Below are 16,825 nucleotides of genomic sequence, written 5' to 3' on the forward strand. Positions count from 1 at the left end.
GGTTCAATTTTGTATTATATAATCTGTACTTTTGTAAATTTCAGCGTTTATTTTGTTCATCAATTTTACAATCAATCATACACAATCAGTCAATCAAATTGTGCACAGTCTAATTTTTTTTTCATATATAACATCATATATTTGGGGCCCTAAACATTCCAAAAATTCAAACCTGAAGAAAATATCTTGTAGAATAAAAGAGCTATGGCCTTTTTAAATTTACAAATTTAAAGGCCTTTTGTCTCTATTTTTTAAAATGTGGTGAGTGTGGGTTTCACGCTGGACTCCTCAGTTCTATTGAATAGAAAAGAATGGAACAGACCCATTTGTTTATATACTTTTTTTTTTTTTAATTTTGAAACATCCGAACCTCAAGCAGGGAGTTCATGGGCTCTAACAGTCTTAAATCTTATTTAATTGCTTTTTTGTTTGTTTTTTGAGTGTCTTTGTTGCATATGTTCATTTATCTCGCAATGACCCATAGCAGCTTGCAGAAGAACGCTAAGGTATCTTGTTAAGTTCTGTAATCCTGAGTTTTGTTTACAATATAGGGTCGTTGACCCTTCTCTCAGTTCTGGCCTGCTAAAGCTTAAATAAATACTCATAGTAGAGTTAATGATGATAGATATTATTATTATTATTATTATTATTATTATTATTATTATTATTATTATTATTATTATTATTATTATTCTGGGTCTTGTTTTTTTTTCTTTTTTGGCAATGCGCCAAGCAACGTCTTTCTAATTTTAGCTAATAAGTAAATAAATAAATAAAACAAATATCCTCAAATTGAGAGCAAGTAAGTAAAATTCAAAATGAAAATGACATCAAACGGGCGATGGTATTATTTACATCGATATAAATGTACTTAATGGCAAACGCATTAGCTGCTGTCACGCGATAGAAAGCCCCCAAAGAAAGTCCTTTTTCCCCGCCTTCATTCCGGTGGTGGTGCTTTGTTGCTCCTGCCATCTGGTGGCCGTTAAACGATACTTTTATTGTTGCTTGTATACACATTCCCCTCTCTCTCTAACTTTTTATTTTTTTTTTCCCTGTTTTTTTATTAATTTTTTTTCTGTCCTCTTTGGCAGTTGCCAGTTCGTTTTCGTTAGCTTGACCGAGCTCTGAGGTATATACTAGGCTCCCTAGTTCCTTTCAGATTTTATATTACGTACTCGTAGGACTTAGGTTAAGGGCCCGTGCTGGTATAAGGCCTGGTTTATCTGAATCAACCAGTTGCGAATTACAAACAGGAATAATAATAATAATAATAATAATAATAATAATAATAATAATAATAATAATAATAATAGTGGTGGTAATGTTAAGAGTTGCCTTCGTCATGATCATTTTCATTAATAATATCTCGGCTAATATGTACAAATTTACGAAGCATGCTACCAAGTTTTATTCACATATAGTACTTTATGCATCCCACTTAAGCCTATAATTCTCATAATTAATTCCAAGTTAGGCAAATTAAAGAATCCAGGCTGAAATAACTCTTTCGACCAGAAATAAAAGTTAGCTAGAAGGTTTTTATTAAGATGAAAAGCTTTGAAATAACTTTTTTTCCTTTTAAATTGTCAACGTACGTGAAGCTAATTGCAGTAGTATCCCCTTCAGTGTACCACAATACACACCTGGCTTTCTTTAACCAGAGGATTCTTTTGAGTTGCCAAGTGGCTTTGATTAAAATGTACTTTGATGACCGGAGAATTGTCAAAATTGAGAATTTGCCTTGGGGTATTCGGAAGTACAGGAGAATGTACTGGCATAAGGCCACCATACCCCAGTAAGAACATCTTGTTCATTTCATTTGCCTTTGATGCTTAAAATAATACAATGCAGGGAATAAGGAATGACGTAAACATATTTACGTATATTTTCACGATTATAAGTATTTATTTAAGTTGACTAACGTGCACTTTTGATTTATATATTATATATCGTAGTGATGATAAGTAGGTTCTATATTTAACTCCCAAAGTAGAGCAGTAATGTGCTTTTTTTCTTAAGCTGTAAATTACCCGTTGAATGCAATCCATGTTTGTTTAGATTAGACCGAATGTACCGTTTTCCTTTTAATTCTGAGTGGTTCTTTCACTTCATAATACATTTACTTTCTTTGATGACTACAAGATGGGGTGGGGAAACTGATACACCGTGATAATAAGGATCTGAATTTATTCTTACATTTTATTTGTAAAATGTATGAATAAATTCATATCCTTCTTACACCTCTTGAGTGGTAGAGTCAAATCTCTCTCTCTCTCTCTCTCTCTCTCTCTCTCTCCACTCTCCTCGTCGCTCTCTCTCTCTCAAATCTCTCTCTCTCTCTCGCTCTCTCTCTCTACGTAGGATGAATTTATTTCATACATCTTATATTAAAAAATGAATAAAAAATTAAATTAATCTTCGTTAAACCTTTCATCATTGAAAACAAAATATATATTCTTCTCTCTCCCTCGCTCTCCTCTCCTCCTCTCTCTTCTATCTCTCTCTCTCTCTCTCTCTCTCTCTCTCTCACGTAGGATCTGAATTTATTCATACATTTTATATATAAAATGAATAAATAAATTCATATCCTTCGTAAACCTCTTCAGTCTTTGAGACAAATATCATATTCTCTCTCTCTCTCTCTCTCTCTCTCTCTCTCTCTCTCTCTCTCTCTCTCTCTCTCTCTCTCTCTCTCTCTCTCTGGGAGACCTTCATTGTGTACTTTATAACATTTGTTCAAATCATCTTTTGTTTTCTCTCATCTGTTTACTTCAGAACGGAATTCTCTCATTATTTTCAGCTCTTATTTATTTACGCCATAACTAAATTCTCTCATTATTTTGATCCCTCATCTGTTTACGACAGGACGGATTTGTCCCGCTCATTATTTATTTCTCTCATTTGTTTACGTCAGAAACTCCCTCATTATTATGCTCCCTCGTCACTTTACTACAGGACAGAATTCTCTCATTATTTTGATCCCTCATCTGTTTACGACTGGACGGAATTGTCTCACTCATTATTTATTTCTCTCGTCTGTTTACGCCAGAAAGATATTCTCTCATTTTGTTGATCCTTCATCTGTTTACACCAGAGAGAAGCTCTCATTATTTTATTATTGTCTCATTATATATTTCTTCATCTGTTTACGCCAGAAAGAAATTCTCTCATTATTTTATTGAAACTCTCTCATTATTCTATTGTTATTTGAAGACTTTTTATTTTGTATAAATGACTATGTCTTCTGTTGCAAGCTGGTTTTTATTTCATTTATATTTATGAGAGTTACTCTTTAGTTTTCAATTTGATTTTTTCTTTTGTAATTTTTTTTTCGTTTTTCCAGATCTGGAATATCAATTAATAATAGATAATAACTTTTATTCAGGTACTGATAGAAAAATTACACGTAAAAAAAAAAAAAACTATTTTGTTGCTAATATTGATGATATTGTTTAATTTGAGCATATTTGAATAAATGATTAGAAAGGAAGTTATGTTTGATTTTTTAATATTATAATTTTCCAACACTTGACAGTTTTGCAAAGGATGACATAAATTCTTAAAAAGAAACACTGCTTTATTAAAAAATGAATGGGTTACATAATTACTTGTTATATTTTTCAATGAGAGAGAGAGAGAGAGAGAGAGAGAGAGAGAGAGAGAGAGAGAGAAAGAGAGAGAGAGAGAGAGAGAAGAGAGAGAGAGAGACGAGAGAGAGAGAGAGAGAGAGAGAGAGAGTTAAAGCTTGATTTTAAAGGAAAAGTGGGTCTGTTTATAATTATTAGGTTTTGTATCTTGCTTTAGATAAATATCCCATCACTACCTCTCCCATACAACGCGAAGGTGGCTCATCGTTTGACGCAACTGGCCGAGATGGACCACACGTCACCGACTTATGCAGAAGGAGAAAATCTTCGTTTCTACGTGCTGCTAGCCGTGTTTTGTGTTACGGTAATGATTATTATCGCCGTTAACATCTTTGCTTGGCGTAGGTTGAGGCGAACACAGATGGATCTTCAGAAGAACGTTCTGCCACGTCCAGACGACACTCCTATTGCGTTAAAAGCTTTTACGTTCAGAGCCATCTGAAACTGGCCATTTCCCCTGACTCGGAGGAAAATTGTCTGGAATTGTGTTATGTGTGAAAAGCGGTCTGTACGCTGGCAATATGTAGGACAAGAAACTCCAAGCCTTTGCATTTATTTTTTTTTAATATATGAACAGTTAAAAGTATCTTTCGGGCACCTAATAAAATATTGAAGCCCTATATATTAAAATATTGGTGCGTGTACATACCAGGAATCTATATTTTGTGCACAATCATATGTTATCTTTATATCTTTACAAAGAGTAACAAATACTCTTGAACAGTTATCCATGATCATGTATTAGTTATGTATCTCTACAGGGTAACAACTATTCTTAATCGGGTTACCTATTACTATAATCTTCATGTATACACGTTAACCTTTTAATTTTTTGGTACCTAATAATCATTATTTACATTATACCATATATATATCAAACATGGATCTATATTTTCCATGCATTTTTCTTTATTTATGAATATGTCCAAAAAGTATATGTAAAAAAAAACTTTTTTACACTTAATCACTTGTTTATGGTTATGACTAAATATATGTCACGGGCACACTCCTAAGAAACCATGTTTAACGTAACTTTTGTTATTCAATGCTTGAATGGTAGCTGTCCGAGCATAATGTAAAAATTACATTTAATATACAGATAAATTCCATATCTGTAAATAGAACCCACGACCTAAGGGGTCATTGGTGAATTAGGAGCGTCCTACGTGACCATAAAGAAGACAACAAGATGGGAAACTGGACCACGCTGTGCAATGCTTGCAGTAGCCTGGTTTGCATTTGGACATATCATCATTTATGTAGTTTGTCAACAGCTCACAACACCTTCCATGGGAAGCGGTTGTCCTGTTAACCCGCAGCGGAAACTCATGACTTCCGAGCCGGCGGACTACATATTCATTTTATATGTAAATCGCTGAGATAGCTAGTGTTCCGCTATCGACACGATGCTCATATATTGTTAGTTCTCTTCTAGTTACTCAACGGATCGGTCATCCGACCAAACCATCTCTCTACTCCAGTGATGGAGCTAAGAAATAAAGTTGTTAAGTTTAAACATCATCCGTTTGAGTCATCTCCCTTATTCTAAAGAAGAACCAACTAGATATCACGTAGACGAGAAGAGAAGTAGAACCCACAATGCTTACGAATAACAGTCGTAAGAAAAGACATACAATCTGTCGCTGTCTCACACCATTATACTAAGTGGACAAGCGGGAGATAAGACATATACTGGTGAAAGAGAGAGAGAGAGAGAGAGAGAGAGAGAGAGAGAGAGAGAGAGAGAGAGAGAGAGAGATCTAATGCTTAATTTTAGTGGAAAAAAATGTGTAAAATATAATTTTGCCTTTACGTTTTACTTGTGATGCATTATGCTTATAAATAAGAGAGAAAGAGAGAATCCTTAATTTATTATGAGATATAGGGCAACTCTTGTTGTTTGTTTTTGTGTCTGAATTCTGATAAATAATGCATATAATTGAGAGAGAGAGAGAGAGAGAGAGAGAGAGAGAGAGAGAGAGAGAGAGAGAGAGAGAAATATGACAAAAATTTCGTTTTGAAGAAAATGAAAAAAAAAATTAGTTTTGAAGAAAATGAAGACAGGGCTACAAAAGAGAGAGAGAGAGAGAGAGAGAGAGAGAGAGAGAGAGAGAGATCTGAAAAAAATTTAGTTTTGATGAGAATGAAGACAGGGCAACAAAGAGAGAGAGAGAGAGAGAGAGAGAGAGAGAGAGTGTTATTAACAATTACAAGAAACCAGTCCTACTGAAAATAATAAGAAAGAGGCCCGTGACGGCTCCCGAACGTCGGAATGGGAGGCTGAGGCTGTGGGTAAGGATTCCTCTCCCGGTACGAATCTGGCAACACTTCAATGACGCCACATCCCTCACGCCCTCCGGCGTTCCCCGTGGAGAGGCTGTCGGCGTTGCCGCCCCTGCCTAGGTCGTCCTCCTTGGCGTGGACGACCACCGCCCTGTTCCCGATGTAGGTCTGGGAGCTGGGGTCGAGGGAGATGTGCTCGTCGACGAAGTGGATGGTGGCTTGGCCAGTACTGGTCGGCCTCGATGTTGCCCAAGTCCCCTGCGTGGCGGTTGAAGTCCTTAGGGCTCCCGTGCTTGCGCTGTTTCAGGGACAGGGAACAGGATTGCATTAGTAAGGTTTCACGAAGAGTCTTGCTATTTATAGGATGAAGGTCTGGACGACAAATGAGGATGAATCCTAAGGCCCCCATACGCTGAACGAGTGTCTGAACGACTGTCTGTATCGTTGGCAAAAACACTGTGTATGGGCTTGTCTGAATGCAAAAGTGGGCGGAGCTTTGTGTCTGAACGATCTCCGTGGGAATCTGTCACGACCAGGTTGCTGACTTGCGACTTAAGTCTGTCATACCCAGATCGTTTAATGTATGGGTTTGTCTGCCGATATAACGCTATCGCGCGCGTCTCTTTTAGAGATGATGTCATGTCTTCTCAAGACAAAATCTTTGTTCAGACTGAAATCGGTGCGGAGATCGTTCTTACTGTATGAATAGTGTGTGTGGGGGTCGGTAACGACAATCGTTCTGACAGTCGTTCAGACAATCGTTCAGTGTATGGGGAACTTTAGTCAAGCCGGATGCCAAAGACCCTAAGATGAAAATAATCGTTCAGTTTCTCACGCATGCCTTGATCAGAAGTGAGGTAGGTTTGGTTGATGAAATAGGATTGGATGAGGATGAATAAGGATTATGATAGGAGAAGGTTCAAGCACTCTTAGTCACTCACTTACTGTTTAGTCGCGAAGGTTTATGTATGGAATACGTAGAGGAGGACAGTAATAAATAGTGATTCAGTTTAAAAAAAGGAAGAGTCTGATCTGTTTTTTTATCATGTCAGTCACTGAAATAAAAATCTAGCAGTTAATTACTCTAAGATCTACTGAGGAGTTCAGTTACAACTACTAAAACGAAATGTAAACTCACCAGCTTACTGTTGCGTCCTGTGGTCATGTCCAGGTTCCAGGTCTTTTTAGGATGTCCGAGAAGTTTTTAGCGGCTGGTGAAACATCCTGCGGTTATGTCCAGGTTTATAGTTACTGGTGAAATGTCCTGAGGTCATGTCCAGGGTTCAAGTGACTGGAAATGTCTTGTGGTCATGTCCAGGTTTCTAGTGACTGGAATTGTACTGCAGTCATGTCCAGGTTTCTAGTGATTGGAAACATCCTGCGGTTATGTCAAGGTTTCTAGTGACTGGGCATGTTTTGTGGTCATGTCCAGGTTTCCAGTGATTAGAAATGTCCTGTCCAGGTTTCCAGTGACTAGAAATGTCCTGTCCAGGTTTCCAGTGATTGGAAATGTCCTGTCCAGGTTTCCAGTGACTAGAAATGTCATGTCCAGGTTTCCAGTGACTAGAAATGTCCTGTCCAAGTTTCCAGTGACTAGAAATGTCCTGTCCAGGTTTCCAGTGACTGGAAATGTCCTGTCCAGGTTTCCAGCGACTAGAAATGTCCTGTCCAAGTTTCCAGTGACTAGAAATGTCCTGTCCAGGTTTCTAGAGACTAGCAATGTCCTATCCAAGTTTCCAGTGACTAGAAATGTCCTGTCCAGGTTTCCAGTGACTGGAAATGTCCTGTCCAGGTTTCTAATGACTAGAAATGTCCTGTCCAAGTTTCCAGTGACTGGAAATGTCCTGTCCAGGTTTCTAATGACTAGAAATGTCCTGTCCAAGTTTCCAGTGACTGGAAATGTCTTGTCCAAGTTTCCAGTGACTAGAAATGTCCTGTCCAAGTTTCCAGTGGCTAGAAATGTCCTGTCCAGGTTTCCAGTGATTAGAAATGTCCTGTCCAGGTTTCCAGTGACTAGAAATGTCCTGTCCAGGTTTCCAGTGACTAGAAATATCCTGTCTAGGTTTCCAGTGACTGGCGAAGCGTTCTGTGGTCTTATCCAGTTCCTTGAGAAGTATGCTGTTCTCCTTCAGGTATAGATTCTGGTTACAATTGTCTTTCTTGTGTTAATGACCAGAAGTTGTGCTTATTTTGTCCTCTGACTGCATAGTCGTAAATATTAGTTTTTAACTACAGATGCCTGTTCTGTTAATTCTGTTGCGTGTTTTTTTTTCTTTTATGTCGTGAAATGTCGCGTTGCTATGTTTATTTGTAGATTCTAGGGTAGGATGTTTATTTGCTGATTCCACAGTGGGAAGTCGAATTATGTTAGTTTGTTGATTTGGCAGTGGAATACCGTACTTTCGTGGTAGTAGCGTAGGATGCTTGCACGAATGCTGCCGTGCCGTTAGTGTAATATACATGTATAAAAACGTTATTACATTTATAGGTAGCTAATATAGTTTACCTTCCGCAGCCCGGTGGAAACTTGTCATATAGTTTTGCCATAGTTTGTGATAATGAGTGACTTGTACAATGACTAGCTGTAGTATAGCAGTTATGAATAAACACTGAATGGAAGGGACAGAGTATTGAATTGGTATTCATGAAAAATGTTTTTTTAGAAAACAGTTCGTTGATGAGTTGTAATGGCCTGAACATTATGTAGCACAACAACACTAGAATTTGGTTTAGGTATATTACGAGCAGAAATAAGATTTTATTTATTTATTTGTTAAACTGTCTAGTTTATCACTGATAACCTTAACTTAACCTGAAACATTGGTTATATCAGTAGCAAAATCTGTATTTTGTTCAAACACACGAGAAATGTCTGTCCACCGTCATGGTCATACGATATTATCTCCATCACTTGTAACTCAATGTAATGGATGGCTGACTTTTCTTTTGCTTTGTTAGAAGGGATAAAATAAAACCAGCTGCCCGGTGAATGAGATAGTGAGTTGAATGAATTAGAGGAGGGGAAGGCTTAGAACTTTTGTTCGATGGGGAAGGAACATTGTGCCTTTACTTACCATAAGTAGCCTTGACCAACCTAACCTAACCCAACCTTACGTTATCTAACCTAAACTTGCCATGTGAGGTTGATGGCACCTGTTGTATGCATCATTGGAAAATGCATTACTCAACCGCCCCCCCCCCCCCCCCACATTATTTTGAACACAGACATTATTAACTGTTTTCTCATATACTGGGCTTCACGTCGGTGGATATTAAATGATTTACAGGTTAGAATTGAAGTTACATAACGAATATTTCTAACATTTATTCGACTTCGTAAATAACAAAACAGCAATAATCTAAACTCAAAATAACATAATCTAAACACAAACAAAACAGTTATAATCTTAACACAGATAAAACTAATCAACAATAATCTAAACAGACAAAACTACTCAACAATAATCTAAACACAAACAAAACAAACAACATACTAACTCAACATTAACAAAATTATTATAACAAGATCAGCTCCAAGCAACAAAGGAAGAGACTGTGCTGGGAATTTGACGAAATATGTGAAATTTGGAAGTTACTATGATTTTATGATTACATTTCCTAACCCATATTTGGGTCAATTTTGTGAATAATGTATTAATTTATGCGTCAAGTGCAGGAGTCATTAAACAATTAGTACAGATTAGGTCATAAGTAAATGTCTTATTAGTCTATTGTAAGTCTTCTTAGTCATGGTACCTCCAGAACTGATATGTTGGACCTTAAATGTATATTTTCGGATGCGTTTAGCTCTAAATAATGTAACAATATATTATCAACAACTTGAAAGACATCGTGTGTCTAGCGGAATGTTTTTCAATATATTTTGTCTCTCTCACTGATGACGCCACATCCAATGTAACAAATATATTATCAACAACTTTAAAGACATCCTCATGATGCCACATCTTTTGCAATAAATTATTAATAACTGTAAAGACATCGTGTGTCTAACGGAATGTTTTCTAACATATATCTTATAACACCCTGATGACGCTGCATCAAGTGTAACAAAATATTTATAAATTATCAACAACTTTAAAGACATCGTCATGATGCCACATCTTTTGCAATAAATTATTAACAGCTGTAAAGACATCGTGTGTCTAACGGTATGTTTTCCAATATATGTCTTATAACACCTTGATGACGCCGCATCCAGTGTAACAATATATTTATAAATTATCAACAACTTTACATCTTTTACAATAAATTACTAACAACTCTAAAGACATCGTGTGTCTAACGGAATGTTTTCCAATATATATCTTATAACACCCTGATGATGCCACATCCTTCCCGCCCTCCGGCGTTACCGGTCAGGAGAGACTCGGGGGTGCCACCCAACCCGAGGTCGTCTTTGAGAGTGTGGACGACCACGGCGCGATTGCCCACGAAGGTCTGGGCCCCAGCTATAAGCGACAGTTTGTGGTCCATGATGAAGATGTTGGCCACGCCCCTCAGGTTGGCGAAGATGTTCCCTAGGTCTCCCGCGTGCCGATTTATGCTCAGTCGGCTTCCGTGGGTTCGCTAGAGGGAGGGATTGAGTTGGTCTTAGGTTTCGTTTCTATGGGTCTATGTATGTTTGCGAGTCGTATACTTGCGAAAAATTGACAGTTTTAAGCTTCAAGGCGAAAAAATTGACAGTTTCAAGCTTCAAGGCAAAAATTTTACAGCTTTAAGCTTCAAGGCGAAAAATTGAGTTTCAAGCTTCAAGGCGAAAATTTTACAGCTTTAAGCTTCAAGGCGAAAAATTGAGTTTCAAGCTTCAAGGCGAAAATTTTACAGCTTTAAGCTTCAAGGCGAAAAATTGACAGTTTCAAGCTTCAAGGCGAAAATTTTACAGCTTTAAGCTTCAAGAACATACGAGGTTTTCAGAGTATATTGTATCTTTTCTGTATTCTAATTTTCTATGGTTTTGTTTGATTCGTAAAAAAAAAAAAAAAAATGTTATAGGTGCGTGGATCCTACTGGACAGGCTGTTCAAACTGTATTTTTGTATCGCTAATGTTTTTCTTATCAATAAATCCTGTAACTATGTAGTATTTTGTATTGTATTTTCATGACATAATCGTTTTGCTTATTGAATAATAATAATAATAATAATAATAATAATAATAATAATAATAATAATAATAATAATAATAATAATAATAATAATAATAAAACTCTCAGGTTATGAGGTGCCAGAGGTGGATTCGCGTTTGGAAACAAACTGGCAACCCCGGCCGGCCGACAAATTTGAATTCTCAAGAAATAACGAATTCCTGCCTCCTCATGCATAAAGCACTAGATTCAGGAGATAGCGCGTGCCGTTTGTCTGCGCGATAGCGCCATTAGATGAAGTAAATGCCGCGATAATAATATGAATTGTAATCGTTAGACTGTTGGGAATGGTCGCATTCAAAATGTTTCAAGCGCTTATCCCCTCGTAGATCGGCGGTATAAATATCACTCCGAGTGACGCAATCTGGGACTGCGTTAAATATGATGTGGGAATTGGATGTATTTTTATGCCTTTTCTTACGAGTCGTAGAATTGTATTGTTTCCGAGTTGGCTTGTTCTGAATTTATGATTGTTTGCTCTTTGTTATAATCATATTGTTTTCACAGTAGCGTTTTATTATTATGTTTTTATTATTCTTTATAGTCCGCCATTCGTTTCCAAATTCTATTTGGTGGTGTGTTTTTCACTTTTATCATTTTATATCTATGTTAAGATCTTTATTGCTTCTAGTTTTATGTTTTATTATGGGTTAAACAGATGATGAGATTATTTGTCTGTACTGGCGTACTATCCTGAGGGTTTCATTGTAATTTCCTGCCAAAGTTGTTTGCAACCATATGCCAATTCTCAAATATATATTTGTATCAAGCGTCAAACTTATATTATTGTGTCGAACTTCAGATATACAACTTCCTTTTCACAAATGAATTTCAAGTGTCATAGACATTTATTGTTCAGAAATATTTATTCCAAAAGCAAAGTTAGGACATTCTTTTGAAACTTTCTGAGGACATTTATGTCAAGTCAAAGTGATATTTAGGTGACTTTTGAAAGGCATATTATGTCAACTATGAAAGACATGCTTGTGTCCATTTCTGAAAAACACATTTATGTGAAGTTTTAAATAATATGAGACCATAGCCAATGATTTTGTATAGTATCAAAAATAACATTTTAGATATACTTTGTCGTTTCAAAGTATAAGATTTATAATATACTTTGTCGAGTTTCAAAGTATAAATTTTTACAATAAACTTTGTCGAGTTTCAAAGTATAACGTTTTACAATATACTTTGTCGAGTTTCAGAGTATACCATTTTACAATATACTTTGTCGAGTTTCAAAGTAAAACATTTTACAATATACTTTGACGAATTTCAGAGTATAACATTTTACAATATACTTTGCCAAAAGTATAACATTCTACAATATACTTTTTGCCAAAAGTATAACATTTTACAATATACTTTGTCGAGTTTCAAAGTATAACATTTTACAATATACTTTTTGCCAAAAGTATAACATTTTACAATATACTTTGTCGAGTTTCAAAGTATAACATTTTACAATATACTTTTTGCCAAAAGTATAACATTTTACAATATACTTTTCCCAAAAGTATCAAATTTTACAATATACTTTGTCGAATTTCAGAGTATAACATTTTACAATATACTTTGCCGAGTTTCAAAGTATAACATTTTACAATATACTTTGCCAAAAGTGTAACATTTTACAATATGCTTGTCAAGTTCCAAAATATATTACTTTATAAGACAGTCTGTGACACATTAGGTCAGACCTCATTCTGACCTATTCGCGCTCAAGCCAGACTACGAAGGTATGTTACATGTTCCTGTGCAATTGTGTACGGGGTGAGGTTGCAAGCCACATGCAAGTTTTATCGCTAGTGGTCGCTTATATGTGGCTGGCTTTCCATGGTGGTCACCCTTACAAGAATTTATGAGATATTGTTGCTTAACTTTGCTGGTAGATGGACCAATTCGATACCAAACGTGGATCCCAAATATGTATATTAATTATGCCGTTTTACCCCCTTCTCTCTCTCTCTCTCTCTCTCTCTCTCTCTCTCTCTCTCTCTCTCTCTGCCAAAATTGCAATATTTCCTCATATTTTATATAACTGCTGCAAGTGTAAGATGATATCAAATATTGTAGTACGCTCTCTTCTCTCTCTCTCTCTCTCTCTCTCTCTCTCTCTCTCTCTCTCAGCCAGAATTGCAATATTTCCACATATGTTCTTAATTTATTTCAAGTGTAAGATGGTATCAGAAATATAGGTACTCTCTCTCTCTCTCTCTCTCTCTCTCTCTCTCTCTCTCTCTCTCTCTCTCTCTCTCTCTCTCTGCGCCAGAATTGCAATATTTTTACATTTTTCTTATTTTCTGTAAGAGTGAGGTGATATTGGATAGTGCAGTACTCTCTCTCTCTTCCTTCTTCATATGTTCATTATCTCAAGTGTAAAATGATATCAGATACTGTACGTACTCTCTCTCTCTCTCTCTCTCTCTCTCTCTCTCTCTCTCTCTCTCTCTCTCTCCAAGAACTGCAATGTTTCCTCTCCTTTCTTTATCCTGAAGAAACAGCTTTGCTATATTTTTCCCGGTTTCACTCAGCGTTGAGGGAACGGTATTTCGAGAATGCTATTTACCCTCGGTGTCATTTTTGTTTTTCTCTAAAACTTTCAATTTCTATCAAGGTCTTACTTAGAGTCTCTGTAGCGCAGAGGGAGCTCATTACTGTTAAGTTGTCTTGTATAGTTATTCGTAGATGTGGGCAGATGTATAGAGCTGTTATAGTCCGCGACAGATTAAAAAAGGGGAAAGTGGAACATTTTATCCGATTTTTTTTATCACTTACTAATTTATTATTTATATTTACACAAATAGTTGGTAAACATAGTTTTGACTGTACTTCCTTTATAGGGGAAGGATACTAACGTATCTGTAACATGAGAATGTTTATGTTATTTAATTTTTTTTGTGCAAATTGGTTTAGATAATTTTGGTTGATGCCTTTTCCCTTGAATGATTTATTTTTAGACTCTTTACTGAAAGTTTTCAACTTCCAAGATAGGTTCGTGAAGTTACACAGAACTTCTTTCTTTCTCAGCGGTGGATATCTGTTCTTGTCTTGTGGCTTTTACCGCTGTGTTGCAGACTTGAAGTTTTCAATTTCCTGTTTATTCCATTCTAGCTCCCTTTTCCAAGACGCCTATTTACACCCTCTGAAGTGACACCCATTATACACCTCTGTTAAGATACCTTTGTAAAGACACCTACATTTATACCCACAACAGACAAGTATTTACATCCTTTGAAAAGACGACACCTTGCACCTTCCATCTTATACCCAGTGTAAAGACACCCCATTTTCACTCTACGTCAAGACGCTGCTGGGATTCGGTTCAAAAGTGTCAATTCTATATTCAGTTTCCTTTGTTAACAACATTCACAAAGTCAAGACAATCTGACAAGGGACCCCTCCATTCGTCTTGCCAGAGCACATTATTCCTTGCCATCGTATATCCACAGATCTATTCGCTAATTAATCTTTTTCTCTCCATTTACTCTTCTCCATTATCATTTTTCCTCTCCTGAGATGCTGATTGTCTTGGCTGTTTCTTTCCCCCTCAATTTCTTGTTGACTTTCTTACGTTCTTCTCTTCTTCTGTTATTTATTGCAGTCTAGATAGTTATTTTCTTACGTGGCATTTGGAAGGTACCGACCTTTACGTTATTGAAAATTACTCCCACGAGAGAGTAGTTATAGAGATGTAATTTTTTATACTTAGAGAGGACTAATTCACACACACACACACAAACACAGAGAGAGAGGCTATCAATTTTCCCTTTGGCAAAATACAGGCATGTCGTAAACGTTATCTTAATTTTATGGGTAGCCATCTCCCTTTGAGAGTTGGTCGTTTTGTTCATGCGTGCGTGCGTATATGTGTCTTTTTTTTTAAATTAAATCTCTCAGAAGGTTGGTTAGATATTTTTAGCGAGAAATTTGCACGTCATCATTACCGCTGCCAAAGAGAACGACCCCTCGTCACGGTTTTCAGATTTGAAATGGTCGTTATTTTTGTTTTCACTGAAAACGAGGTTGGGTCTCTCTCTCTCTCTCTCTCTCTCTCTCTCTCTCTCTCTCTCTCTCTCTCTCTCTCTCTTTCTACGAGAGGCGTGTTGATGTGTAATGCAGAAGTACTACATATATTACTAAAAATGTCTGGTATTTGTAACTTGACATTACCTGCTATGAAAGCAGCGCTGGAACCCGGTGCTCCCCATCATGATTCGCCTACCCTCCCCGACCCAACCCGGGGCGGACAAACAAGAAAGATCTGCTCGGATTTATTATTATTATTATTATTATTATTATTATTATTATTATTATTATTATTATTATTATTATTATTAGCCAGAATTATCATTGGCCTGAAAAGCCCAATCATAAGCAGCAGAATCCTATTATTATAATTTATTTTCATTATTCTTATTATTATATTATATTGCTTTTAGTAAAAACTTATGATATTCGGTTGGAAAGTCTACGCAAATCACTTAACACTTTTCAGCGCCCGCAAAGCATTAACTATCTCTTTTATTATGTATTTTTTAAATTATTATTATTTTCTCATGACGGTTCCAACGATGCAAAGTATATTTAATAGGTAGTAGCGGTAGGCAGTAGTAATAGTTGTCGATGTCTTTTGGAACAGTAGTATCAATAGTAGTTAATGTCTCTGCAGTATTAGTAAGAGTCGTAGCAATGCTGGTATGATATTATCAGTAATTGTCGTCATCAATATCATAATTGTTAACATGACAAATTACCAAATTCCGAATGAATGATTGTTCCTCTACTTACCGTGACTTAAGTTGATTCTTGTGTTAATTATTTTGAACTACGACGAACGCTGTGAAGATTAAACTACCAGTTCAATTAATCTTAGAAAAACACCTAGTTTTATGATTCATATACATGCTCGGGAACCTTACATAATTCAAATTTGAATACGAATACCATTGCAGAATTCACCTCAGATATATTATTGATTCTAAGTGTATGGATTTCTCTGTCAATAAACTGCTTCTGTTTCAGTTCCTGAGACGTGAGTGACCTTACTTGTGACAATTCGTGGTTGGTGGTGTAGATAAAATAGCTCATGAATTTAGTTCCATTGGTCTAAGGTGAATTCTGTATATAAATCGAAGCTACCGATTGTTAGTTGCATTTATTTTATGTTAATGGAATCGTGAACGACGACTCAAGTGTGTAAGAACGATGCTCAACACAAAAGGTTGAAACAAATGATTGTTGAGATAAAATTAAAAACCGAGTTATAAAATTCAAAACCGAGTCGTTACGAAGGAAAATACAGAAGAACCCAGAAAAGAAACCTAATAAAGGAACTTGAAGAAATAAACATGGTTGAAGGGAATAAAGGAGCTGGAATAGCACAAGAAACAAGCAATGATTACGGAGAAATGCCAGTATATCAAAAGGGAAGGATGCTAAGAAAAAAAAATGGTTTTACCTAATGCGTAGGATTGAAGTATAACCAGAAGGGTAAAGATAAAAGCAAGGACTTCACTAACGTCCTGAACTGAAGTTTGAACAGGGACGGTAGAATAAGGAAGAAACAAGCCAAGGATTATAAAGCAACTACAAGAACTGATGGAAAACAATTAAGATTGACAAAAAGAACTCGAATTTAGCAAGGATCTCAATGCACAAGCAGACAAGCATGAATGAAATCAAGGATTTTTTTTTAACCTAAGAAGCATCCCCAGAACTTGAAA

General features: G+C 36.2%; 2 protein-coding genes across 7 annotated transcripts in view; one reads left to right on the top strand and one right to left on the bottom strand.

Moving 5' to 3' along the window:
• The window catches only part of LOC135203609 (TWiK family of potassium channels protein 7-like), a 194,784-nt gene that overhangs the window by 115,684 nt on the left and 62,275 nt on the right, over positions 1 to 16,825 (top strand). The window lies entirely within an intron of this gene.
• The window catches only part of LOC135203610 (superoxide dismutase [Cu-Zn]-like), a 33,001-nt gene continuing 21,749 nt past the window's right edge, over positions 5,574 to 16,825 (bottom strand). The window contains 2 exon segments of the mRNA XM_064233437.1: positions 5,574 to 6,158; positions 6,160 to 6,231. Of these exon segments, the coding sequence (XP_064089507.1) occupies positions 5,874 to 6,158; positions 6,160 to 6,231 (357 nt within the window). The 3' untranslated portion in view covers positions 5,574 to 5,873.

This window comes from Macrobrachium nipponense, chromosome 36, assembly GCF_015104395.2.
Source record: "Macrobrachium nipponense isolate FS-2020 chromosome 36, ASM1510439v2, whole genome shotgun sequence".
Taxonomy (NCBI): domain Eukaryota; kingdom Metazoa; phylum Arthropoda; class Malacostraca; order Decapoda; family Palaemonidae; genus Macrobrachium; species Macrobrachium nipponense.